This window comes from Capra hircus, chromosome 10 (assembly GCF_001704415.2).
Source record: "Capra hircus breed San Clemente chromosome 10, ASM170441v1, whole genome shotgun sequence".
Taxonomy (NCBI): domain Eukaryota; kingdom Metazoa; phylum Chordata; class Mammalia; order Artiodactyla; family Bovidae; genus Capra; species Capra hircus.
This window is the reverse complement of record NC_030817.1, coordinates 93,427,923-93,455,516: the sequence shown is the minus strand read 5'-3', so window position 1 is coordinate 93,455,516 and position 27,594 is coordinate 93,427,923. Positions and strand designations below refer to the sequence as shown.

Below are 27,594 nucleotides of genomic sequence, written 5' to 3'. Positions count from 1 at the left end.
TTTTAAAGATGATAAGTCACTGGGCTATGGGAAGAATAAATAAAAATTTTTTAAACTCATGTCCTAAACTTAATAGGTGTATAGTAATTACTGACTACTATATGATCTGATTGGGGAGAAGATTGCAGAGAACCTACAGGTTGGATACTGGACACCAGTAGAGGGCATAAAACATTAGAATATTCCAGAGATGTGTGACTTACAGCTTCTCTCATGCTCACCCTGGGTCCCTGGATACCAGAGGCTTCAAGTCTCTACATTTTCCCTCTTAAACATTCTTTTAAAGCACATATATTTCTGTAATAGGTATTGGCTTTCCTGAGTATACTCCTTTTTTCCCCCAGGATATGAGTATTATTCTTAAAAAAGATTAAGTTAAAGTATTGTTAAGCACTAATAAATATTTAACACTTGAACCACTTGAACCACTTGAATTAAGGTGTCAGCCAAAAACCGGGATACTGAACATTAGCTGTTTATCTCTCTCTGTGTCTCCACCCAACCAACCAATGAAGTTTATGACCAGTCTTTTGCTTTATGCAGTGTCTATCTAGAAGTTTTAGCACATGTACACATTTTTTTGTTTGTATTTGTGTATCTGTATACATGCACATGTCTATCCAGGCATGTTCTAATATCAGGATGATACATCATAGGTAGATGATTAATTGGGCCAAACCTAAACAATACAGTAAATATCTGATTTGTGCCTGGAGTTAGGAAGAATTATGAATTGAGCATGTATTTTGAGCAACAGTGTAGTCTATGAAATAATGTATTTCAAAATGATTTGCAAAGTTAATTAGGCTTACTGCAGATGGGGCTACAAAATTTGAAGGCTTTCTTATATCCGTCAGTGCTTCACACCATTCTACTTATTTATATTTTTCCTTTTCTCATGTCTAAGGAACATAAAGGAAGAAAGATTAAAATAATGCATTAAATATCTTTTTCTAAGAAGTAACTCACCGGAGACTCTTTGAACATTTTGTTTAAAGAGAAGGGACCCACGTGAGTGACATCTGGGTGCCAGCTCTCTGCTAGGTTCTGTACTAGTGCTGTTTCATTTAAACCTCAAAACACCTTTGAATTAGTGGTTTCCTAACATCGATGAGAGGCTGAGCCTTACTGCCCAGGAAACTGGGGAACTTGACCTGATTCATCACATGGAACCAAGTCTGGAAAGTACTTGATGCTCAAAAATATTAATTGGATTGATGTGAGAGTTGGACCATAAAGAAGGCTGAGTGCCAAAGAATTGATGCTTTTCAACTGTGGCTGAAGAAGACTCTTGAGAGTCCCTTGGACTGCAAGGAGATAAAGCCAGTCAATCCTAAAAGAAATCAACCCTGAATATTCCTTGGAAGGACTAATGCTGAAGCTCCAATACTTTGACCACCTGATGTGAAGAGCCAACTCGTTGGAAAAGACCCTTATGCTAGAAAAGATTGAGGGCAGGAGAAGGGGGCAACAGAGGAGGAGATGGTTGGATGGCATCACCAACTCAATGGACATGAGTTTAGCAAACTCTGGGAGATGGTGATGAACAAGGAAGCCTGGTGTGCTGCAGTCCATGGGGTCGCAGAGTTGGACGTGACTGAGCAATGCAACAACAAAAAATCTGTTAAGGTTACACATCCAGTAAGGGAATAGAAAGAAAAGAAAGTGAAGTCGCTCAGTCGTGTCCGACTCTTTGCGACCCCATGGACTGTAGCCTACCAGGTTCCTCTGTCCATGGCATTTTCCAGGCAAGAATACTGGAGTGGGTTGCCATTTCCTTCTCCAGGAAATATTCCCAACCCAGGGACTGAACCCGGGTCTCCCGCATTATAGGCAGACGCTTTACCTTCTGAGCCACTAGGGAAGTCCAGAAGTCCATCTCTGAGCTTTCAGGACGCTAATGCAACTTATGAATCCTCAAGAGAGTACACAGAATGTGACATTATCTAAGTTCACTTGGCCCCCCCACCTCCCCCACCACCACGCCTGGCCCCAGGACAATATTAGCATCTCACTGAGCCAGAATTCTGCGGAACACAGTTCATGAAGTCTGGTAAAGGAATAGCCAGATTCACATTTGGGGAACATGCTCACAATACTTGGGGTTAATGTTTGCTGGGCTCTTACTATGAGCAAGACACAGTGCTAAACATTTTACACAGATTCTCATTTACTCCTTACAAAGGCCCTCCAAGGGCAAATGGTTTAAATATCTTTATTTTACAGATAAATCACTGGTATTATTCTAGAACTAGGATTTGAGCTGACAAAGTGTGAGCCCAAATGCCATGATTTTTGTCACCTCATTGTACTGCTTTTATCAGGTACCTCTCTATTCATCCTATGAAATATTGTGAAGTGGTTTGGGAAAAAGGAGTTCTATGGTCAAAAAATTTGGGAAACATTGAGTTAAAAAGTTAACTTGGCTTCAGGAATTCTCTGAGCTTTCAGGATGCTAATGCAATTTATGAATCCTCGAGAGAGGACGTAGAATGCGACATTTTCTAAGTTCACTTGGCCCTCCTCCCCCCGCCCCCACCACCACCCCTGGCCCCAGGACAGTATTAGCATCTCACTGAGCCAATATTCTGTGGAACACAGTTCACAAAATGCTTGCCAAACTCAGTGGAGGGCTGCTGTTTCCTCTCCTTCCTAAAGAGCAGAATGAGAAAGAGGGCCTCCAAAGCCTGCTCCATCCCCATTAGGTCTTGGTGTCCTATATTGCTTCTTTTCATGGTATTGTAAGTCTGTGTTTTAAAGAAAATAATTAGCATTATTTTAACATCTCATCTCTTTTTCTTATAACGAACCAACTAAGTTTTGTGCAATATATGTTTTTCTGTATCCCTGTTCCCTTGAGCTAATAATGCTGATAGAATTATGGTGACAATTATTTTTGTTTTTATTTCTTAATTGAAATATGGTTGATTTACAGTGTTTCAGGTATATATCGAAGTGATTCAGTTTTTTTTTTCTGATATATATGTGTGTAGATATATTCTTTTTTTCCTATATATTCTAACTTCTTTTTTTATTGGAATATAACTGCTTTACAATGTTGCGTTCGTTTCTGCTGTACAACGTCAGGAATCAGCTATACGTGACATATATCTGCTTCCTTTTGAGCCTGCCTCCCGCATTCCCATGCCCCCTAAGTCATCGCAGGGCAGCGAGCTGAGCTCCCTGTGCTGAACAGCAGCTTCCCACTAGACGCTTTGCATGTGGTCATGTGTATACGTCAATGCTGCACGCTCACTTTGTCCTCCACTGTCCTGCCCCGCCTGTGTCCACAAGTCCGTTCCCTATGTCTGCATCTCTTTTCCAGCCCAATATAGGTATATAACAGCAAGATAGCAAATACAGTTCCCAACAGTAAGTCCTTGCTGTTTATTTTATGTTCAGTAGTGTGTCTTTGTTAATCTCCAATTCCTAATTTATTCCCTCCGCTCCTCGTGCTGACAGTTTGACCTCAGCCTCCAGTGAACAGAAAGGTTTACCGTGAGAGCTTAATCTAGCACTGGCTTCCAATGTTTTACCTCCTATCGGCACAGAAGGTGACCAGTTGCACTGTACACATAAAAAATAGCCGGTCTTTGCCTTTATTCTTTTGTGAAATATTTCATAGGCTGATGTTCAAAACATTCAGGAAGAGAAACTGACTTATAATGCTTGAAAGTTCATGGACGAGGGCACTCCATTAAAGCAGGGTTTGTACCGAAAAAACACACTTTCTGTTTCTTGGCCAGCAGTTCTACTTTTGGGACATTTATTCCATACAGGGCTGTATGATAGAGACCAAGATTTATAGCTGGCGATTTCCTGAATAACAAGTCAGATAGCAAACGCCTCAGCGAAACAACTTTCATATGCTCTGCAAGGCGCAAAGTAGCCCGACGGAGTGGATGGTATGTCTCCAGGTTTTTATGAGGTGGCAGTTTTGGGGGTTGTATGTGTGTCTTTTTTTTTTTTTTTTTGATCTCTTGCAAGATGAAATGATATTAACTGTTTTTCTTTCTGGCCTTAACCTAAAACTGGAAAATTTCACAGTTTGTCCCCTTCATCCTTCTCCCCACATCCTCTCCTACCACCCTCCTCCTCTTCTCCTTTGTCATTTGAATCAGACCTTGTGCTTTTATACACAGAGCTACTTATGGAAGCTATCTCAACTCAACTAAAAAAAAAAAAATTGAAGAGAATATGCTTGAATGATAGGACAAAAATTCCTCTTACCTGTATTTGGTTTCTCTGTGGTTGATAAGAGATTCAGATTTTCCCTGCAAAGTAAAGAGAAAGCAAGCAATACTAATATAAGAGAGAGTCCTCCCCACTGGAAACAAAATTGTGGTTTTCCAACAACCTTGACGGAGAAGGCAATGGCACCCCACTCCAGTACTCTTGCCTGGAAAATTCCATGGACAGAGGAGCCTGGTGGGCTGCAGTTCATGGAGTCGCGAAGAGTCGGACACGACTGAGCGACTTCACTTTCACTTTTCACTTTCATGCATTGGAGAAGGAAATGGCAACACACTCCAGTGTTCTTGTCTGGAGAATCCCAGGGACGGGGGAGCCTGGTGGGCTGCCGTCTATGGGGTCACACAGAGTCGGACATGACTGAAGCGACTTAGCAGCAGCAGCAACAACCTTGAAGATGCTCATCAGAAATTGCTTCACTTTTGGTTGAGGATGAGACGTTCACCTACTGGTGTGGAGGTTTGGTTATTGTTGTTGCTCACTCACCAAGTCGTGTCTGACTCTTCACAGCCCCATGGACTGCAGCACGCCAAGCTTCTCTGTCCCTCACCATCTCCCAGAGTTTGCCCAAGTTCATGTCCACTGAGTCGGTGATGTCATCCAACCATCTCATGCTCTGACACCCTCTTCTCCTTTTGCCTTCAATCTTTCCCAGCATCAGAGTCTTTTCCAGTGAGTCAACTCTTCACATCATGTGGTCAAAGTATTGGAGCTTCAGCTTCAGTATCAGTCCTTCCAATGAATATTCAGGGCTGATTTCCTTTAGGATTGACAGGTTGATCTCCTTGCAGTCCAAGGGACTCTCAAGGGTCTTCTCCAGCACCACAGTTCAAAAGCATCAGTTCTTCAGTGCTCAGCCTTCTGTATGGTCTTCATGAGGAGCAACCCGTAGAAGGAGCAGGGGAGGAGCAGCAAGCGCAAGGGCAGCAGGAGATGCTGGCCTGTTCTGGTTTTCATTTCTGTGGATTTTTAGGTCAAATTTGAAGACAGTCTTTTGATAACATATGAGGTCTTTCTAGGTTTGTTTCATGTGTACATACATATTGTCTGTATGTAAATCATGGGCTTCCCTCATAGCTCAGCTGGTAAAGAATCTGCCTGCAATGTGGGAGACCTGGGTTCGATCCCTGGGTTGGGAAGATCCCCTGGAGAAGGGAGTGGCTACCCACTCCAGTATTCTGACCTGGAGAACTCCATGGACAAAGGAGACTGGCAGGCTACAGTCCATGGGGTTGCAAAGAGTTGGACACGACTGAGTGACTTTCACTTCTTAGCTGTATAAACCATTGAGTTTAATTGAGAGTTTAGATGTAATTTTTCACAGTTACAGTCAGTTGACTTTCAACAAGTGTACCAAGGAAAGTTAATTGAGTTTGATCCCTGGGCTGGGAAGATCCCCTGGAGGAGGGCATGGCAACCCACTCTAGTATACTTGCCTGGAGAATCCCATGGACAGAGGGGCCTGGTGGGCTACAGCCCGAAGAGTCACAGAGAGTCAGACACGACTGAAGCAACTTAGCATGCAGGCACAGAGTCTTTTCAACACATGGTGCTGAGATAACTGGATATCCACATTCCAAAGAATGAATTTGGACTCTTACCACTCACCACATACAAAAAATAACTCAAAATGGATAAAATATTTAAATGTAAGCATTGAAACTATGAACCTCTTAGAAGAAAACATAGGTGAATATTTGTGACCTTCAGTTAAACAATGGTTTCTTAAATATGACCTCAAAGTACAAGCAACTTGCTTCAAAAGACACCATCAAGAAAGCAAAAAGACAACCCATAGAATGAAGAAATATTTTCATGTTGTGTGCCTGATAAGGAATTGGTATGACAAATATATAAAGAGCTCTTATAACTCAATTTCTTTAAAAAAAAAAAAAAAGCTAAAACATGGGCAGCAGATTTGAAAAGACATGTTTCTAAAGATATGTAAATAGGCAATAATAAAAAGATGCTCAGAACAAGACAAGGATGACTACTCTTCCCACTTTTTTTCAACATAATATTGGAAGTCCTAGCCACAGCAGTCAGAGAAGAAAAAGAAGGAAAGGAAATTAAGTTGGAAAGGAACTGAAACTGTCACTATTTGCAGATGACATGATATTATGCACAGAAAACCCTTAAGACCAAAAAACTATTGGAACTTAAAGATGAATTCATTAAAGTTGAAGGATAGAAAATTAATCACAGAAATCAGTTACATTTCTACATACCAATAATTAACCATTAGAAAGAGAAATAAACTATCCTATTCACAATTGTATCAAAAGAAAAAAAATTAAAAAGATGCTCAATATCATCATGCTCAGATGCTCAGTTGTGCCCAACTCTTTGTGACCCCATGGACTGTCCGCCAGGCTCCTCTGTCCATGGGATTCTCCAGGCAAGATTACTGAAGTGGGTTGCAATTTCCTCCTCCAGGGAATCTTCCCGACCCCAGAATCAAACCCGTGTCTCTTATATCTCCTGCATTGGTGGGCGGATTCTTTACCACTAGTGCCACCTGGGAAGCCCACTCAATATCATTAGCCATCAGAGAGATGAAAATCAAAACCATATTGAGATGCCACTTTGAATCTACCTAGGATGGCTATACTCAAAAAGACAGTTGAGTGGTGGCAAGGAGGTGGGGACGTTAGAATCCTCACTTAGTGCTGCTGGGGATGTAAAATGTTGCAGCTGCTTTGGGAAAACAGTCTGGAAGTTCCAAAAAAGATCAAACATAGACCCAGCAATTCTTCTCCTACATATATACCCAGAGAAAGGAGAAAATATGTCCGTGCAAAAACCTAAACACTAATGTTTACAGCAGCATTATTCATAGCCAAAAAGCAGAAAAAAACCCAGATGTCCATAAACTGATACATATGATATATATCTATACAGTAGAATATTATTCAGCATTGGAAATGAATGCAGCGCTAATTATATCCTACACAATAGATGAAACTTGAAAGCATGCAAAAGAAGCTAGTCACAGATGGCCGTGTGTTGTATGGTTCCATTTAAATGAAATATCCAAAATAAACAGATCTCTAAGCAGAGAGTAGGTTAATAGGTTGGAAATTTGGGAGTAAATGGGGAGTACTGTTAATGAGTTATACGGCTTCTTTTTGGAGTGATGAAAATGTTTGCTGAAAATCACTGCATTGTACAGCTTCAAAGAGTGTATGATGTGTGAATTCTCTCAGTATAAAGCTGCTATTAAACACACAAAAAAGCATATTGCATAATTAGTGTCATACAGAATTCCATTTATAACTTTAGACTTTCAGACTAAAACTCAGCATACAGTTAAAACTCTAACCTGTTCCAGGACACCAGCTAGTGATTGGAAAGCCAGACTTCCTGAACATCAGGCCCGTCATTTTCTGTACTGTGATTATGACAGGAAGTTTGACCCCAACAGACCGTAAAAATCACACTTACTGAATTTTATTGGTTTGGCTGGGTAACACTAGCTTATGTAACCGGTAAGTCACTGAGGTTGAGGTTGACAGTAGAAGCTTAATTCCTTTTCATGTAAGATTCAGTAGCATAAGTCGAGGATGAGCGGATGCAGAAGGTTCCTCTTGTAACCGACAGAGGTGACTCAGGGACCCAGGCTGTTCTACATCTTTTCTTTCGAGGTGGCCATGGGCTTTAGCATCCTGCTTGCAGATGGGGGTAGGGGAGTGGGGGCAGGGCGCCGGGCGCCGTTTCCCTGGTGGCTCAACTGGTAAAGAATCCGCCTATAATCCAAGAAACCCTGGTTCAGTTCCTGGGTTGGGCAGATTCCTTGGAGAAGGGAAAGGCTACCCACTCCAGTGTTCTGGCCTAGAGAATGCAGGGTCACAAAGAGTCGGACGCAATTTTCACTGTGTTACATCTGTGTGTCTTGGGCGTCCCTGGTGGCTCAGGTGGTAAAGCATCTGCCTGCAATGCAGGAGACCAGAGTTCGATTCCTGAGTTGGGAAGATCCCCTGGAGAAGGAAATGGCAACCCACGCCGGTACTCTTGCCTGGAAAATCCCATGGACAGAGGAGCCGGGTAGACTACAGACCATGGGGTTACAAACAGTCAGAGACGACTGAGCAACTTCACTTTCAGCAGATGGGGGAGGGGAAGCTCACCCATGCGGGGCTTTCCTGAGGCCGCTTTCCATGGGATGCACAGCATTTCCTGTCTCATTCTGTGCTCATGACCCGGCTACTTGGCCCCACACAGATAGTACGGGGCTGGGAAGTGACCACCCTGGCCAGCAGCCACCCCAGCTGTCTCCTAGCCCTGCGGTGAACCATTTGGTGTCTGTACTCCAAGTGCTCTTCCCTCTGTTGTTGTTCAGTTGCTAAGTCATGTCCAAATCTTTGTGACCCCATTGCAGCACACCAGGCTTCCCTGTCCTCACTATCTCCCAGAGTTTGCTCAAACTCACATCCATTGAGTTGATGACGTCATCCAAACATCTCATCCTCTGCCGCCCCCTTCTCCTGCCCTCAATCTTTTCCAGCATCAGGGTCTTTTCCAATGTGTTGGCTCTTCGTCAGGTGGCCAAAGTATTGGAGCTTCAGCTTCGGCATCAGTCCTTCCAATGAATATTTAGAGTTTATTTCCTTTAGCATTCGCTGATTTGATCTTGCTGTCCAAGGGATTCTCAAGAGTCTTCTCCAGCACCCCAGTTTGAAGGCATCAGTTCTTAGGCACTCAACCTACTTTATGGTCCAACTCTCACAGGCATATGTGACTACTGGAAAAACCATAGCTTTGGCTATACAAATCTTTGTCAGTAAACCTAGACAGCATGTCTAGGTGATGTCAGCATGATGTCTCTGCTTTTCAATATGCTGTCTAGGTTTGTCACAGCTTTTCTTCCAAGGAGCAAGCATTCTTTTAATTTTGCTTCAGATTAACATCTGCAAATGGTTATCCATAGCACCTTTCCTTATGGGATAGGTGCAAGGATTAAATGATAATCCACATATAGTATTAAATCCAGATTCTAGAATAAAATGTGTTAAGTTGCTTCTGTCATGTCTGACTCTGTATGACCCCATGGACTGTGGCCCACCAGGCTCCTCTGTCCATGGGGTTCTCTAGGCAAGAATACTGGAGTGGGTTGCCATGCCCTTCTCCAGGGGATCTTCCTGACCCAGGAAGCGAACCGGTGTCTCTTATGTCTAACCTGCATTCGCGGGCAGGTTCTTAACCACTAGCGCCACATGGGAAGCCCTCTAGAATAAAATAGTGCTTAATAAACACTAGTTACCATTGATGGTAATAGGATCTTCTTCTGACTTTCAAGGTAGTGAAATATTACCTAATGTTACAAAAAATGCTACATTTACAAGTCATTGGCAATGTCCTAAAAGATTTTATGCTGTAACTGTGATGCTTGGAAAACTCTTAAGCAGTCAGAATCTTTCACTTAATAACAATCTGTTGAATACACACTATCTATAAACTCATTTGACTGCGTGGATCACAATAAACTGGAAAATTCTGAAAAAGATGGGAATACCAGACCACGTGACTTGCCTCTTGAGAAACCTGTATGCAGGTCAGGAAGCAACAGTTAGAACTGGACATGGAACAACAGACTGGTTCCAAATAGGAAAAGGAGTACATCAAGGCTGTATATTGTCACCCTGCTTATTTAACTTACATGCAGAGTACATCATGAGAAACACTGGGCTGGAGGAAGCACAGGCTGGAATCAAGATTGCTGGGAGAAATATCAATAACCTCAGATATACAGATGACACCACCCTTATGGCAGAAAGTGAAGAGGAACTAAAAAGCCTCTTGATGAAAGTGAAAGAGGAGAGTGAAAAAGTTGGCTTTAAGCTCAACATTCAGAAAACGAAGATCATGGCATCTGGTCCCATCACTTCATGGGAAATAGATGGGGAAACAGTGGAAACAGTGGCTGACTATTTTGGGGGGCTCCACCACCACCACTGCAGATGGTGATTGCAGCCACGAAATTAATAGATGCTTACTCCTTGGAAGGAAAGTTATGACCAACCTAGACAGCATATTAAAAAGCAGAGACATTACTTTGTCAACAAAGGTCTGTCTAGTTAAGGCTATGGTTTTTCCAGTGGTCATGTACTGATGTGAGAGTTGGACTATAAAGAAAACTGAGCGCTAAAGAATTGATACTTTTGAACTGTGGTGTTGGAGAAGTCCCTTGGATGGCAAGGAGATCCAACCATTCCATCCTAAAGAAGATCAGTCATGAGTGTTCACTGGAAGGACTGATGTTGAAGCTGAAACTCCAATACTTTGGCTACCTGATTGGAAGAGCTGACTCATTTGAAAAGATCCTGATGCTGGGAAAGATTGAGGGCAGAAGGAGAAGGGGATGACAGAGGATGAGATGGTTGGATGGCATCACCGACACAATGGGCATGAGTTTGGGTGAACTCCGGGAGCTGGTGATGGGCAGGAAGGCCTGGCATGCTGTGGTTCATGGGGTCGCAAAGAGTTGGACACAACTGAGCGACTGAACTGAACTGAACTGATAAACACATTTTCAGTACAGTGGGATCTCAAAAAGAAGAGATGGTTTTTGCCTTTGAGCACTTCATGATGTGGTAAGCGTTAGCAATAGCTCTTTAAATAGGGTATAGTTAACCTAAGTTTTTGGAATAATTTGTTTTTTTTCAGCCATCTGCACATATATTCTAACACAGACAAAAATTAATGTGATTATCTTTTTTAAAAAGTAAACCCAATTCTAAAATATGTCAAAGTTGTTTTTATTTTAGCTTTCTACTTCTTGGTCTCAAATGTTGATTTATCACCTCCCTCTCCTGCTATAAATTGTCAATTTACCTCTCCCCAATCCTTCACAATCTACCCCTCAGTTGTGGAATTATTATACAGCAATTATATATTGCTGTGCAGAAAACCAATTTTGTAAATTTTTTGAAGATAATTATTTGAAACAGGTTTGTTTTAATGTGAAAGAGCATGATACTGTAATTTGTTGTTTACTTAGATTAGAAATTTGGTCTAGTGCAGTGGCTTTTAATTTGCCCACATTTTTTTTTAATCAAAAAGACAACATTATTATTGATTTCTTACAGTTTTAAAAATTCATCAAGCCTATGATACTCTTACATTCATTTGCAGCAAGGCCCATATAACCAAATAATCCTTATTCACCTTGTGTTTGTTATATGAAAGTAAATTTCGCATCTCATGTTACTATTGAAAGTTCCTTGTTCTTCCAAGTTTTCCCAGTCCCCCTAGGATGTTAGAGCGGCAGAAGGCCTTAACATCCTGTCCTTCTCATCTGCCCCTTCAACAGAGGAGAACACTGAGGCCCAGGGAGGTCAGGGGACATGCCTGGGGCCGCAGTGGATGTGGGGCTGAGTCCTGGTACAGAGAGCTCCCTCCACATGGAGCCCCTCTCCCTGCCTGGGAATATTCCCTTTCCTTTGACCCGCTCCCCTCTTTCTAAGCTGTCACATCTTGTTACCATTTCCTTGAAATGCCTCTTGCTTTCCGCCCTTCCCGTTTCTTCCTGTCTCATCCAGTCCCTCAGCTCCTTGCAGTGGGAAAGGTGAGTGCTTTGTCTTTGGGGCCTCCATTTTACAAGATTGAATTTTCTCTAAATACCACTGTCAGCCTGCCCCTCCTCTGCTGTGAGTCTGCCAAGAGCTTCCTGCTTCCTGTAGCAGCAAATGTCATCGCTTCTCTTACACCAGCTCCTGATTTCACTGTGTATGCTCAGCTTGATTCCTTTCTCCCCATGAACCCTAAGGACCCTAGGTCTTCTCTGGGTTTGTCCCATGCATCAGCCATGTTTCCTTCGTGATTCTAGTATGTCCTGCCCCTCAGCTCCCAGTGTCCCCCTGCCTTACCTTTCCAAATCCTCCCTTTCCAGCTGAATCCAGATCCCACCACCTTGTCATTTTTTTTCCTGCTACTCCACTGAGAGCCCAGTGCCCCCTGCCCCCACATTATTCCCAAATTTTTTCTTGTTAGGCACTAATAGTTGTATTGGGCATCATAGCCTGTCTTACATGGCTCTCTGATTTTTCCTTACACTTGTGTTGCCTTCTCAGTTTTGTTTAATGCTTTTTGAAGGCAGGGCTTATATTTATGTTTTTTTCTCATCGGTTCGGTTCAGTCTCTCAGTTGTGTCTGACTCTTTGCAACCCCTGGACTGCAGCACCCCAGGCCTCCCTGTCCATCACCAACTCCCGGAGCTTACTCAAACTCATGTCCATCGAGTCAGTGATGCCATCCAACCATCTCATCCTCTGTCACCTCCTTCGCCTGCCTTCAATCTTGCCCAGCACCAGGGTCTTTTCCAATGAGTCAATTCTTCACATCAGGTGGCCAAAGTATTGGAGCTGAAGCTGAATCCTTCCAATGAATATTCAGGACTGATTTCTTTTAAGATTGACTGCTTGGATCTCCTTGCAGTCCAAGGGACTCTCAAGAGTCTTCTTCAACACCACAGTTCAAAAGCATCAATTCTTTGGTGTTCAGCTTTCTTTATAGTCCAACTCTCACATCCACACATGACCACTGGAAAAACCATAGCCTTGACTAGATGGACTTTGTTGGCAAAGTCATGTCTCTGCTTTTTAATGTGCTCTCCATGTTTGTCATAGCTTTTCTCAGTTCCATTCAGTCTCTCAGTCGTGTCCGACTCTTTGCGATGCCATGGACTATAGCCCACCAGGCTCCTCTGTCCGAGGAATTTCCCAGGCAAGGATACTGGAATGGGTTGCCATTTCCGTGTCTAACTCCATATTTCACATTGCCTAAACAAGTGGTCAGTAAATACTCCTTGCTTATTAGGGACTCTTTGAGCTTCTAAAAAGTGTCGGCCAGAGCTACAGGCACTTGAGACGTTTTACAGTGTCCACTGCCTGGATCCGAATCCATTGTTAATAGTGCAGAGCAGCCCTCTCCTCCCTGCCAAGTGTGATGGAGTCAGCGATGCTGTGTTACTGGTCTTCTGAGGGGCCTCGCTGTATAGGTGTGGGGCTCACACTCAGAGTTGCTGATGTGGTGGTGGGTTAGTGGCAGAGAGGTGAGGGCTTGCACCCCCGGTTCTTGGGTCTTACAGTAGGGAAGAGTTCCTCAAGCATGGGGAGGAAGCACAGTATCCTGTGAGCTCTGGCAGACTCTGCACCCCGGCGTGAAATGTGAACTGGCCTGGCCCTTCTCCCACTGTGTGTCTTTGAGCCAGTAATGACCTTGGTGCTCTCTTTTCTATGATACTGGCAGAGTGTCCTAAGATTGAATCTGATCTTTTGCTCAACAGCTTTCTCAGTACCCAGAGAATAGCTTCCCCAAAAGGTAAGTGTGCTGTAGTAAGCTTCTGGCATTGAAAAAAGGAATGTGTAGGAAGACTGTGTCTGCTTTCTGGATTTCGATGTCCCTGTCCTATGCCTTCCTGCCTCTCCTGGTAGTTATTTCCAGACTGAGCGGCTACAGATTTTACCGCACCTTGGACTACGCTCTCCCCACGGCATAACCCCTACAAAATGTCCTCCACTGAGGCTCATAAACTTGGAATTGCTTTTTCTGTAGTGTCAGCAAGACTCATTCCACCCATATAAGCACAGATTGGCCTCTTTCTTCTTTAAGAGACTTGGCAGAGACTCATAAAGGTGAAGTCAACAAACTCTGGCGCATAGTGAGTTTTGTGCCTCTGGGCTTGTCAACCCCTTGTTCCTGTCTTGTTCTGAATCCTTGTTCCATCCAGAAGCTTCTCTCTTCCTGTTTATGACGATAAAGATGTTTCAGGTCCCGCCCCCTTTGTTAATGCCCCTGCCACTGATAGTAAGACACCACATCTCTTCATTTATAGAAAGACACCAAACTGGATTCACTTTAAGGTTTTATTTTTTGCTCTCTCTTAATCCCTCCAGGTGGATGGAAGTGTGCTTAGTTGAAGAATTGCCACCAACCACTGAACTGGAAGAAGGACTCCGGAACGGAGTTTACCTTGCAAAGTTAGCCAAATTCTTTGCCCCCAAAATGGTATCGGAGAAAAAGATCTATGATGTGGAACAAACACGCTATAAGGTAACTGAGATCTAATTGGTTTGGGCCTCTGGCTCAAAGTGAAAGTTGAGTCTTTGCCTTCCTTCCCTTTTTTAGTGTTTCTATCAGGATTTTGTGGGAGGTAGGGGTATGGGGAAGGGGAATGTCCTTGGTCTTTGAAGCCTGTTAATAATCATTCCTGAGGCTGCAGCAGTTTTGGAAGCAAAGCCCTTTTCTGTTTCTGGGCTGAGGCTGAGAGACCTCTGATTTGTGGGGCTTCCAACTCCCAACCCCCATTATTCCTTCATGGAGGTCATGTCATTAGTACCAGTAAATATAAAAGTGAGGGCCCGCTACCCCTCCTCTCTTCACCACCAACACGGTTTATTACTCCCCTTATTCTCATCAAGAAGTAAAGTACCCAGCGGAGACTTGAACTTGTAGCCCCAAAGAGTTAGAGCCAAGGTGATTAAAAAAGAAAAAAAGTGCTAATATTGACGAGTCAGAAACACCTTTCCATTTGATGTTTAAAACAAAATGAGACCAACCTTTTTGTATGCAGCTAGTTTTATGAATTCTTTCATAGCTAATTTGAGAAGGAATATAGGGAGGAAAACCAAACCAATATAAACACCAATCTTAATCAAAATAAATAAATACAATCAAAATAAACAACCAATCAATATAAACACTATTTTTTTTTCAATGTGTGTATTTTATGTATATAATGTTTAAGTATTTTCAGGTAAGGTGATACATCTATGATTTGCTTCAAAATAATTGGGAAGAGGGTTAACATGATTCAAGACCAGCCATGAGTTTGTAATTGTTGAGATTAGATGATGGGTGCAGATGAGTTTGTTTAAACTATTCTGTCTACTTTTCATGTTTGAAAACTTCCATTAAAAAGTAAAGAAGGAAAAAGTAAGCACCAACCTAAAAGATACCTTGATTATATGTGTCTTCAAAAAGCAATTTTTAAATGTGTGCTGTTCTCTTCTAGAATGTGAGATCTCTTCTCCACTTTGGGTCAGGGTTTCTAAAGCTTCTTTGAAACTTGATTTCTTTTTTTTGTTTTCTCAATATCCTGTTTGGTTTTGTTATATCAGTATTTGTTATCTGCAGATTTTCAAGTGTTTTTAAAAAAGTTATTTCTCTTAAAATTTCAAGGATAACATTAAGTATAATTGAAAATAGAATAATTTTCCATTTAATGCATGAGTCACACTACCCTTCAGTTGTTATTGAGACAAAATTTATCTTTAAAATATGTATATTGAATTCAGAGCAAATGTCTGAGTAATGATTTAGGCTAACAGACAAGATGAATTGACATCTTTTTTGACAAGTCTCTTTTCATCATCTAGTCTAAAAGGGAATGGAGCAAAAGTCTTTGCCTTGAATAATGTTATGAAGAAATATGTTTGCATATGTTAAAATAAGTTTATTAAGTCATGTGTTTATTAACTCTAGATGTTTCTCCCTAGAGTAAGTTTCCAGCCTTTTGGAAGACTTAAGCAAAACAAATGATTTAGCCAGCCACAATTAAAGTTTCTTTTTTTAATTTTAAGGACTATTTTCAAAGTTCAGAAAAAAGTTATTTGTATCCCCTGTGTCACAAAATAAATTAACATTTGTCCACATTTTAGAACATGATCTTTCTTTTATTCTCATTGCTTCTGTGATTGTTGTTATCAAGACCTAGACCTATTATAATGGCCATGTAGATTTGATGATAAAGTGTCATGGGCTCCAGCCTTCCCTGGAAAGGGATTGTGGGTGTTTTGTTTTGATGTGTGGATTGAGAGAATAAGGCCGGAAAGACAGACCTTTCGTGAAAGCGAGCCTCAGAGCTGCAGGTGGACTAATTCCCCTCCTGGCATATTATATGCTTTGAATACAGGTGTCTCTTGCCAGTTCAGCTCTGGACCCCTCATGGCAACTTAAACAGTTACCATTGCCTCCTGGCATCAGAGGTCCTATTATTTGAATCCATAGCAACTTCTCTTTGGGAAGGGGACAGGGGAAATATTTCCAATCTCTTGTTGCAAAATAAAATTCCTGGGGCACCTGGACACGTGCTGACATCCCTGAGCAAACCATCATGACAGAAGTGGTCTGTGTTACTGTCCCCCATCCCATCAGGCCCCAAGTGGGATGCACAGAAGGAAGGATGTTAGGAGAGGCGTGGAAAGATGGGAGATGACAGACGGAGGGGAGTTGATGCCAGCTGTGACGTGGGAGAATCATGGGACAAAGGGAAACTACCCCTCTGTTAATTCACTGGAGAAAAGAGGCTTTTCTTTTTTTCTCCTTGTATTAAATCCCTGAACGTGTCCTTGAATGGGAATTGTTCGTGATTTGCTGTGTCATCGTAAATTTTTATTTTAAGGCTATTTTGTTTCTTCTGCAAAAATGAAAGACAAATATTAGTGGGCAGGAGACAGCTTCCTGTTCATGTGTTTTTCAGATCTAAAGCTTGTCACATGGTCCTCTTCAAGGAGCCCTAAATCACGGGACGGTGGCAAAGATGCTGAAACATAGGGGAACACTCACTAACCTAAGCCTGTCTCTTGATGGGCCATCTGGAAACCATGAGTTCAGCGAGTCTGAACGCTCTGCAGGGTCTGCTGGGCTGTGACCGTAAAATATGACCCACCTGTTGGGCCGGGTGTCCCCGAGCAAAAGCTCTGCCCCAAATCCCAGGGCCTCGGCTGGGGCGCTCATGGCTTTGCGCGAAGCAGCAGGCGCTTCCACGCAGCCCTGTCCTTGTTGTTGCCAGCTCGTGGTCTACAGCCTCGGCCCCTCGTTAATTTCGGGTTAGGAAGTCATGCTAGGTGTTGAGTTAAACCTTCCAGTGAAGAGGGTCCCTTCCCTGACCATCTCCGCCTCCCCCTCCAGGGCTGAGTTGCGTGCTTGTGCCATGCACACATGACACACCACACTGGGCTGTAGTAACTGTTTTGTCCTGAAGGCAGGAGCTGTGTGTGTCTCTTCCACCGTGTCCTCAGTGACTAGTTCAGGTTCCGGCCCAAATAGCTGTTGGGTAAAGGGCTGAATGAGAATTTTTTATTTTTTTTTTAGAGATTTTTTATTTTTTTAATGTGGGCCATTTTTAAAGTCTTTTATTGAATTTGTTAAAATACTGCTTCTGTTTTATGTCTTGGTTTTTTGGCCGTGAGGTATGTGGGATCTTACCTCCCCAGCCAGGGGTTGAAACCTCACCCCCTGCATTGGAAGGCCAAGTCTTAACCACTGGAGTGCTAGGGAAGTCCCAACTAGTACTTTCTAGTAAGCCAAAGGGCTCCATTTCTTGTCTTCTATGCTTTAGTCAGTCCTTTATTCAATACTTGCTGAAACTCCTCCTCTAAGTGTGATGCTCAGACTTCCTGTGGTCCCCCACGATGGGTGTGTATAAAAATGTGAACTTTTGGGCCCTCCCCCAGAATCTTAGCCAGGGCCCCAGGAAGCTCCATTCTTAATTATCACCTCAGGTGATTCTTTTGTTACATACTGCTAAGGTTTGAGAATCACTGCTCTGATAGGCAGATACATTAATATAATAAGATTTAACAAAGTTATATGGAAAGAAGATAAAGCGGTACAAAGACAGAAATACATAAAGGGTAGGGCATGGATATTCATTTATCCATGCAATCCTCATCCATACCTAGCAGGTACCAGCCACTGATCTGGGCACCAAAGACAGTGCAGAGCCAAGCAGACATGGTTTTCATGCTGCTCACAGTTGGAGAGACAGTCTGTGAGGAAAAGAGACAGTCATGAATTGTGATCAGTGTATGAAGGAAGAGATTAAAGCCAGAGTTATTGACAGACAGCCATGCACTTTGCTGAGGAAATGTTCTTACACAGAGGCTGGAAGAAGGAGAGGAAACTCATCCATGAGAGCTAAGGGTAGGGAGTGGGGAGGGTGGTCCAGACAAGAGGGGCTCAAGGACGAAAGGCACTTGGCCAGGTTGAGGGGCTGGAAGGCTAGGTGAGGGACAGAGGCGAGAAATAAGGCCAGGAGAGAAGCAGAGAGAGCGCTCAGTCCCACCTGGAGGACCTCGTACGGGGCGTCTTCATCGTAAGTACAGGGGGAGCTGCTTCAGTGTTGACCGGGGCACCGTGGGACAGGCTGTGCTCCACAAAGACTGCTCTGCTGCTGCGTGGAGGGAAGAGGGACTCAAAGGCAGGGTGCGATGAGAGGATTCCTCAGCGCAGGTGACCGATGACCATTGCCTGCAGAGGCAAGATGTAAGGGGATTCGAGAGGGGAAATGAAGGGTGAGTCCTGAAGAAGGACTGGAAATGGGCAGAGAGACCAAAGAGAAGACAGCTAGGTGGATGGTGGGCGGTAACTAAGCAGCGTGTGGTCAGTTCTAAAGGGGGTTGGACTGACATGGATGCCAGAAATGTTTCCGTGGTGGGGCTTAACAGCTGAAGGTTCCCAAGCCACCTAGGATGACCAAGAGAAAGAGGGGTGGAAGAAGGGGGCATTCCTTGGAGAGAGTTCAGTCTGATAAGCCTCACAGCAGTATCCTTCTGGACAGTGCATTGACAGCTGTAGATTTATAACAAATGCTCATTGAACATTCAGGTGGGCCTTAGGGAAAGCATACACAGTGGTCAGGAGTATGAGCTGCAGAACCAGAACACTTCAGAATCTGGCTTCACCACTGACTTTGACTCGGTGAGCTTCAGTTTCCTGAGATGAAGGTGGGAAAATACTAACAGCATCAACCTTGTAGAGAAATTGGGAGGAACAAATGTGATCATCTATGCCAGGCACTCAGCCCAGTGCCCGCCTGATAGAGGTGAGCACCCTGTAACTGTTACAGACGGTGTTTGTTTGTTCTGAGGCTCCATAAGCAGTAAATGGACCAGAATATTTGGACTAGGAGTCAGGGAATTCTGCAACCTGATCTTGACCCTGAGCTCAACAAGTTAGGTCAACTCGAATGTCTTAAATACTTGGGCCCTCAGTTTCTTCCTGTAAAAAATGAGCAAATTAGAATAATTACTGGTTTCAAACTACTTCATAGTTCTAAATTGCCTTGATCCTAATATATAAGAAGTTACCATCCACAGAAGGCTTACATAATACCTCATCTATTCAGTTTAAACTGCAGTAATCTTGTTTGCTGGTGCTATAGTGGCTCAGCAATAGAAAATCAGCATGTCCTTTCTAGTCTAATGCCTGAAAGAAATTAGGTAGACGGACCATACCAACCCTTGACTAAATATGACTATAGATATAGCACCTGGTCTAACATATTAATGTTAGTATGGGACTGGTGAAAAGACAAACTATAAATGTTTATAATGGACTAAGTTTATTTTGAGCCTCTTTAGAAGACCTTTTCTGTTCTAACTGAAGTAAATCTACAGTAAATCTACAGATTTAAGTTACAGAAGCTTACTTCTAAAATATACAGACATGGAGCACAGGGTTCTGAAGTCAGCATTCCTCAGGTGTTTAAAGTGGATGAAGGATCTGAAACCTGGCATGTCATTTAGTATAGAAATATGACCAAGATAACCACCCTTTCCTTCAGTGCCTCTTACATGAAGCGCTGAACTTTTTTTGACCTTAAAGGTGAACAAAGCTTCAAGCCCAGTCTCATAGCATAATAATTACCATACCCAACATTTATTGCATTCTTAGGTGTACTTTGCAACTGAGTGTTCCATGTATAGTCTCATGAAATTCCTCAACCCAAAGAAACATACCATTCCCATTTTGTGGCTGAGGAACCCAGGTTCAGAGAGACGTGGAACTTTCCTGAGGTTACCTAACTAACGAGACCACTAAATGGATGGGATGTTTTTATTGCATAATTTGGATTGTTCAAGGCTATCAACCAAAGATTCTCAGAAACCAACCTAGGGTCAAACAAAACTATATTTATTTAAACTCAGAAAAAAGGCCAAGAAAAAGAGGCATACCCATGGAGCTGTAAGAAAGAGGAAATAGGAGCTTAGTAGAGATTTGAACTTGTACTGAGCGAGTCTAATAAGGATTTAGGAAGCAAGAACCAGTTATCTTTGGGGTGTTATCAGGAAAGTGAAAGTGAAGTCACTCAGTCATGTCTGACTCTTTGCGACCCCATGGACTGTAGCCTGCCAGGCTCCTCTGTCCATGGGATTCTCCAGGCAAGAATACTGGAGTGGGTTGCCATGCCCTCCTCCAGGGGATCTTCCCGACCCAGGGATTGAACTCCAGTCTCCCACATTGCAAGTAGACTCTTTACCACCTGAACCACCAGGGAAGTCTAAAACGTGAAAGTCACTCAGTCGTGTCTGACTCTTTGCGACCCCATGGACTATACAGTCCATGGAATTCTCCAGGCCAAAATACTGGAGTGGGTAGCCCATCCCTTCTCCAGTGGATCTTCCCAATCCATGAATCAAACCCAGGTCTCCCGCATTGCAGGTGGATTCTTTACCAGCTGAGCCACCAGGGAAGCCCAAGAATACTGGAGTGGGTAGCCCATCCCTTCTCCAGCAGATCTTCCCGACCTAAGAATTGAACTGGTATCTCCCGCATTGCTGGCAGATTCTTTACCAGCTGAGCCACCAAGGAAGCCCAATACTAATGGTGTTATCAGCAAGTAGAATCAATTTGGTGTCTTGGTAATTTTTAGGAGGTGAGAATGTTCACTAGGGACCGGATTGCCATAGTCAAGAAATAAGTCGCCCGTCTTATTTAGAAGAGGACTGTGTTAGTCACTTTATGGTGTTGAGGGTCCTCAGCCCTGACATCATGGAGGACTGTCTCCATTTTGGCCCTCCATGTTCACAGAGTGGCCATGTCTGAGAACTGTTTGTGTTCAGCAAACGTTGCTGATGCTGAGTTAGCCTCAGACACTACCGCCTGGCTGTGAACTCTGTCTCTATGCATTTCCTCTCTTCGCATGCCTGTCCCCCTCTCTCTCTTCCCCCCTTTTCCTCTCTTCTCTGCATGCCCTTCAGATCCTCTCCCCTCCCTCTGGTTATTTCACAGTGGTTAGCTAATCTCTTTCCTCTGAAGAGTAATACCCTGGTCACCAGGTCCTGTGCTCTGGCCTGGGGGGGTGATGGCATGGGGAAGGTATTCAGATCCACAGAGATTTAGTCTTGAATCCCAGCTCAGCCCCTCAACAGATGTTTGACTTTAGGCAAATCACTTCATCTTTGTTGCCTAGGTTTCCTCACCTCTCAAAAAAAAAAAAAAAATGGAAATAATAACTACTTTGCAGAGTATTTGGAAAATTAGAGATAATTTATGTAAAGTGCTTGACATACACGGTCCAATCTCAGTGAATAATGGCCACTATCAAAAATGTATAAATATTTGTTAAAGTTTAATTTTCTTATGCTTTATAATTTCTAACAGCAAGAAAAATAGTTTTTGTTAAATCAACCGTTAGTTTGCAGAAGCTCACAGGAGATGGGAAGAGCTAGACTTTGTGAATGTGATAGTACACCATTGGGTGTTAATGACGGTGAAACTTGCTATAGTTTTCATTTTATTCAAAGTGAAAAATAAGATATATGGCATTATGGTATACACTTAACTAATGAAATATATAAGATTATTTTAAAGCTGTCAGCAGTATATACCTGATAAAACTTCATAAGATAACAACAAGAATATTTTATTTGTAGACTGTGTAGAAAATAATGGCTGGCTGATTAGAACTGTAGGAATGGAAAACAGAGCCTATTTTTATTATATGGGTAGAAAAAGGTCTTGTAAACTATTTCCACTGAAAGTTTGCTTATTGTACAAGGCCAAGGTTAGAATCAAATTATAGAAGGAATAAATACTAAAATTAGCTCTGAATCATGGACTGTTTTTGTTTGTTTGTTTTCATCTTTGTATTTTTCTATATTTTCCAGTTTGGTTTTTTCTTTTATTATTATCTTTTTTTTTTTTTTTTTACAGAAATCATATTACAGTTGTGATCTGGCAGAACCAGAAACCACACACAAAAAAAGACATCTGGTCTTCTAAAAATCCTTTTTTCCCAGAAGTTACTATTGCCCTCAACCATGGTTGCCGCAGTCTTGACACTGAGTGCGTGCGTGTGTGTGTGTGCACACATGTGTTCATGCATGTGCACACATGCCTCATAAAACATCCTTAGGCGTGCTAGACAGTAACTGGTCTTTGGGAGTCTAGTTCAGAATTACCTCAAGCGTGTGAATTCTGGGGACTGGCATGGTCCGTCCCAATGGCTGGAGTGTTGCTAAGAAAGTCTCATCTCCTTGCCGGGTTGCTGTATGTGAGCGTTCATGGCACTGTTCTGGGAGAAATACAATTGAAACGTCCTGTTAATGGAAGCAGCTATCACTTTCTTACCTCCTCTTTGTGTGCTCCCCTCTTTTCCGCCCCATCAGAAGTCGGGCCTTCACTTTCGGCACACGGATAACACCGTGCAGTGGCTGAGAGCCATGGAGTCCATCGGTCTACCCAAGGTAAGCTGGGACTGGGAAGGCAGGAGGGCTGGCACAGACACCTCACAGTGGGAGGGGATTCGCAGAATGGGCTGTCTTACCGCTGCAGATGCCCTCGTTGCCTCAGGAGTGAGAGATGTGAGAACTAAGCAAACATAGGGAAAAGCACGCGTACAGTAACACATGGCAAGAATTCAGGTTGGGAGCAGCTAGGTAAAGTGAAACAGGGTCAGAACAGCTTTACCTGGTAGATAATTGATTTAGAAGTGCCATCTCCCTCTTTTGTATTGCTGTTTATACCTAAGATTCCAAGGCTCTTTGTATCGCTATATATTGTATCGTTATAAATCATCATAAATTTATTTTAAGTAAATATTATTATAAATAATAGTATCACTTTAAAGTTTAATGGCTAGTGAGTCAGAGCTCTTACTCCTAAAATAGATCTCCCAAATAAAACTCATTCTGCAAATATTCAGAACTTATTAAATTCAAAGAGCAGATACCCTGATACCTGTGAGACAGATTAGACAAGTAGAGGAAATGAGAAAATAATTACATGTGATAGAAATTGTAGAGCTATTTCTTAAACTTCTGATTTTGAAATAATTTTAGCATCACAGGAAGTTGCGAAAATAGTATCTCTTGTGTAAACTTCATTCAGGTTCCCCTCATGGTGACATCTCATAACTGCAGTACAGAATTAAATTGGCGTTGGTGTATGAATGTTAACTAGACTCAGACTTTGTTCATTGTTCACCAGTGAACATTCGTGTGTGTGTGTGTGTGTGTGTGTGTGTGTGCACGCACGCAAGTGTAGTTCAATCCATAAACAGACTTCTGTGACCTCTACCAGAATCAAGATACAGGCGCTGCAGAGAGGCTGGTCTCTACTTCATACCCCTTCTCCAGCGCTGTTCCCTGGCAGCCCCCTAATCTGCTCTCATCTCTATAGTTTTGTCATTTTGAGAATGTTATAGAAATGGAATCATACAGTAGGTAACCTTTTGAGACTGACTTTTTCACTAAGCATAATGCCCTTGCCATCCGTAAGGTTTCCATGTATATCAGTAGTTCCCCTTTTTGAATTGCTTACTTAGTAAGTCCAGCTATTTTAAAGAAATTATTGAAGAATGGTCCAGCAAGGGGATAGGCTACTGACTTATTTAGGCCTGTGTTGTTTTTAGTATTATTTCAGGTTTGCAATTAAAAACACCCCCACAACAAAAACAAAGAATTCCTTAAGGTGAATTACGAATGCCTATTTTTAATACATTTGTGCTAATACCTGTTTTAACTCAGTTCATTTTATCTTGCAATGGTCACTGTTGATCTATTTTATTTTGCCATTTTTAATTAAAGTACTTTCCCGTCTCCTAAAATGTTGAGAACATTGAATGCTATTCCTTTCCAGGAAGTACTTATCATACAGAATTCATATTTCTAAATTGTGATTTAGTCAGTATTAGCAGGGTGTTGAGTGGTAACCAGATTAAAAAAGAAAGAAATTCAAATGCCATTTTTCTGTATGAGGCTGCATATGTTAGTTAGGATAATTTCATTATGTTTGAAAGATTTGATTTAAACCTTCTCAAGTTGTGTGTGTGTTGGCCACATTTATTTTGATTTTAAGCCAAACAAGTGATCCGTGCAACAGATTCTATTTTAATCCTGATGTTTATTATGAAATTAGTGATATATTACATTGCAGTAATGCAAAGCCAGCAGTATGCTGAAATGACTTAGATGTATTAATAAACTCCTACATGTATCAATATGAGCTGCCTACTCTGTGCTCAGCTTCATGTTACACACTGGGGTTACAATGCTGAAGAAGATGGTGAGCTATAAATTGATCCCATCTCCTTGATAAAGGAAGACATATTCCTAATGGTTTTCCACGAGAGATACCAGTGTAAAAGTTTCTTGTTTAAAGAGGGGAAGTTACAGTTGTCCTCTGCTTACCTGGTAGAACTTTTAAACCTGGTCATATTCTAGATGGGGAATCCTCTTCTCATTAATACTTTAACAGCAAATGTATTAAAGGAAACTTAGAAAGACCTTTGAAATTTTATAGACTATAGATATTTCTTGAAGCACTCAGTGACTATAAATTTTATAGTTCAAGAAACTTTGCTTTCTCGTAGCTTTTTTCAGTGTCCAATAGAAAGCTGTGCTTGAGTATCAAGGTCTACCATATGGTATGCAATTTTAGCTGTTATGTCAAATTTTATAAAATATTTACCAAAAGCAAGTAATGCCAATATGCTTCTCTTAATTTTAGGAGCTTCAATCCTAATTATTCATTTTTGGTGCCGTATTCTGAAATCTGTTTCTTATTAGGTTTTTAGTTTCAAGCTCAAAAAGCACATCAAGGTGCATAAAAAGTTTTAGTGTTCGGACTTTTCAGTCTACTACCTCCATTCATAGATGGTTATCCAAAAGAAGTAATCAGGTGCACAGAGAAAGCAGGGATGTTTATTGTAGTGACTATAATAGGGACAAAATTGGGGGAAGAAATGTTCAACCATGGAGAACTGGTTAAATTGTGATTCAAAAATATGAAAGAATCCCATGCATCTACTAGAAGTAATGTTCTTATAGACTAATGAAGGGAATGGAAAACAATCATGCTCTATCAAGTGTTTTAAACAGGCTTATAATACGTGCAATTTGGTTTTCAAATACCCACATACATAAATGTTAAAAAAAAAAAAGAGAGCCATGCAGATAAAAGACTGGAAGAAAATATACCAAAATGCTAAACAGTCTGGAGGTAGGCTTATAAGTGTTTTTCTTTCATACTTTATCTACTGTCCAGATTTTAATCAGTAAAAATGGGTGTTTTTTCCTCCTTAAAGTAGTACATGGGTATATGTGTGTTGTATGTATATACACACGTTTACAGAACTGTGTAGCCAAGTTCTTATAGTGTAATGATTTCAAAGGGACACCCTTCTCAGGCCAGGGGACCCGTGGGCAGTCCCAAGAGTGACTCTGGTACAGAAAGAAAAGCCTGCACGGGCTCCTGCCTTGTGGAGTGAAGCTGCCACCCAGCCCTGGGGACAAAGCCTTCTTGAAGCGGCTGACTGTGAATCTCCGTTGAGCCACTAGGAGGCGCTGTCAGGCAGGGACCTGATGCAGTGATTGGTCCACATGGAAAACGACACGAGGCACAACTGAGATTCCCCTTCATTAAATCAACACAGAACAGCAAGGACAATCAAAATAGGGTCATTTGCGGAGTTAAAATAATTGTGAAAAGCAGCACCTAATAAATACGTTTTCCCTTTTGTTTTCCAGATATTTTACCCGGAAACAACAGATGTCTATGACCGGAAAAACATACCAAGAATGATATATTGCATTCATGCACTGAGGTGGGGAAAAAAAAAAAAAACAATTAAAAATCTAGGAAGTAAATTTAAATAAAACCATAGTTTCAATTTTAAAAGAGCTCTTTTTCCTCTTTTTAGAGAGAGCTCTTTTAAAAAAAAATAATAGTCTGAACTTTTATTTTTAAGACTGAGTTCTAAATTTGCTGGTAAAAAAATTAAGATAGTTGTCATATAACAATACTTGAACTTAAAAAACATTTTTTCTTTTTTTTTTTAATCCATTTCAAAATAGAAAACCAGAAAAATGAATGAAAGTCCTGTGAATATAATGGGAAATTTTTAACAGAAATTTCTAGGCATCTAATAATAATGTGCTTCATAGTTGAGTTGTACTACTTTACAAACTACTTTACTACTGCTTTACAAATACATCAAATGAGCAGCTTTAATGGTCGTACATTTGATTGTGATACTCTTAAAATCATTAGTTTGGCTCAATTCTTAGCATAGATTAATAAAATTCACTATAAAAAAAATCTTTTGAACTTTTGTTCAGTAGAACTGGTACCATAAGGGTAAAGAAGAAACTAAAATTAGTCCAATCATGATACATTCATTTTTTAAAACATTTGTTTGCTATCTTAACAGTTTTAAGGGCTTCCCTGGTGGTTCAGATGGTAAAGAATCTACCTGCAATATAGGAGACCCAGGTTTGATCCCTAGGTTGGGAATTTTCTTTCATGTTGAGATTCTACCAGTCAGAGTGTTTCTTACCTTATTGGAAGAAATGTGAGTTTTAGATGGTCACAAAAATGATTCTAAAAATCCAATTTGTGGCTGTTGTCTTGAGTGCACACAGGTAATGACTGAGAGACTTCGTGTCTGATTAAATTTTAAATTTCTTTTAGAACATCTGCCTTGTGTTTATATCACTGAAAGCCATTTTCCTGGCAGAGTATTCAGCCTTGAGGTTTATATTAATTTCTTTCTGGCTTTCTTCCTCTCCGAAGGAGCAGATTTTTATAGTAATTCATTGCAATATTGGATTACTAAAGACTTTTGATTATGTCAAATAATTTGCCTCCCCCACCCTATCAGTACTTATGAGATTTCTTTGGAAGATGACAGTTGCTTGAAATACAGACAAAATGTAGGTGCCTATCCTACGATTTCTTTTTACTCTAGTAATTTAGAACAACTGAGGAAAAAAATGGTTCTATGCCTTCCCCCCTCTTATGTGGCTAGTATATCACTGTTCCAGGTTTTCTAAAAGCTCTTGGTGCCCAAGTGCTCGTTTTGATGAATATTATCAAATGCGTTGCCCAACATTCTTGGTCAGATGCTTTTCAGAGCCTAGAATCATTACTTAACACTTTGTGACCTGCTAAGCCAGCCATTAGTTAATCATTGTCATATCCATGCATCTGAAGGAAAAGTGTTAGTTGCCCAGTCATGTCCGACTCTTTGTGACCCCATAGATGGTAGCCCGCCAGGCTCCTCTGTCCATAGATTCTCCAGGGGAGGATACTGGAGCGGGTTGCCATTCCCTTCTCCAG

General features: G+C 41.7%; 1 protein-coding gene across 1 annotated transcript in view; it reads left to right on the top strand.

Moving 5' to 3' along the window:
* Window positions 1–27,594, top strand: part of IQGAP2 (IQ motif containing GTPase activating protein 2) — a 309,091-nt gene that overhangs the window by 148,236 nt on the left and 133,261 nt on the right. The window contains exons 3-5 of the mRNA XM_005685061.3: window positions 14,145–14,301; window positions 22,644–22,721; window positions 26,004–26,080. Coding sequence (XP_005685118.3) covers window positions 14,145–14,301; window positions 22,644–22,721; window positions 26,004–26,080 — 312 coding nt within the window. The remainder of the gene's footprint in view (window positions 1–14,144; window positions 14,302–22,643; window positions 22,722–26,003; window positions 26,081–27,594) is intronic.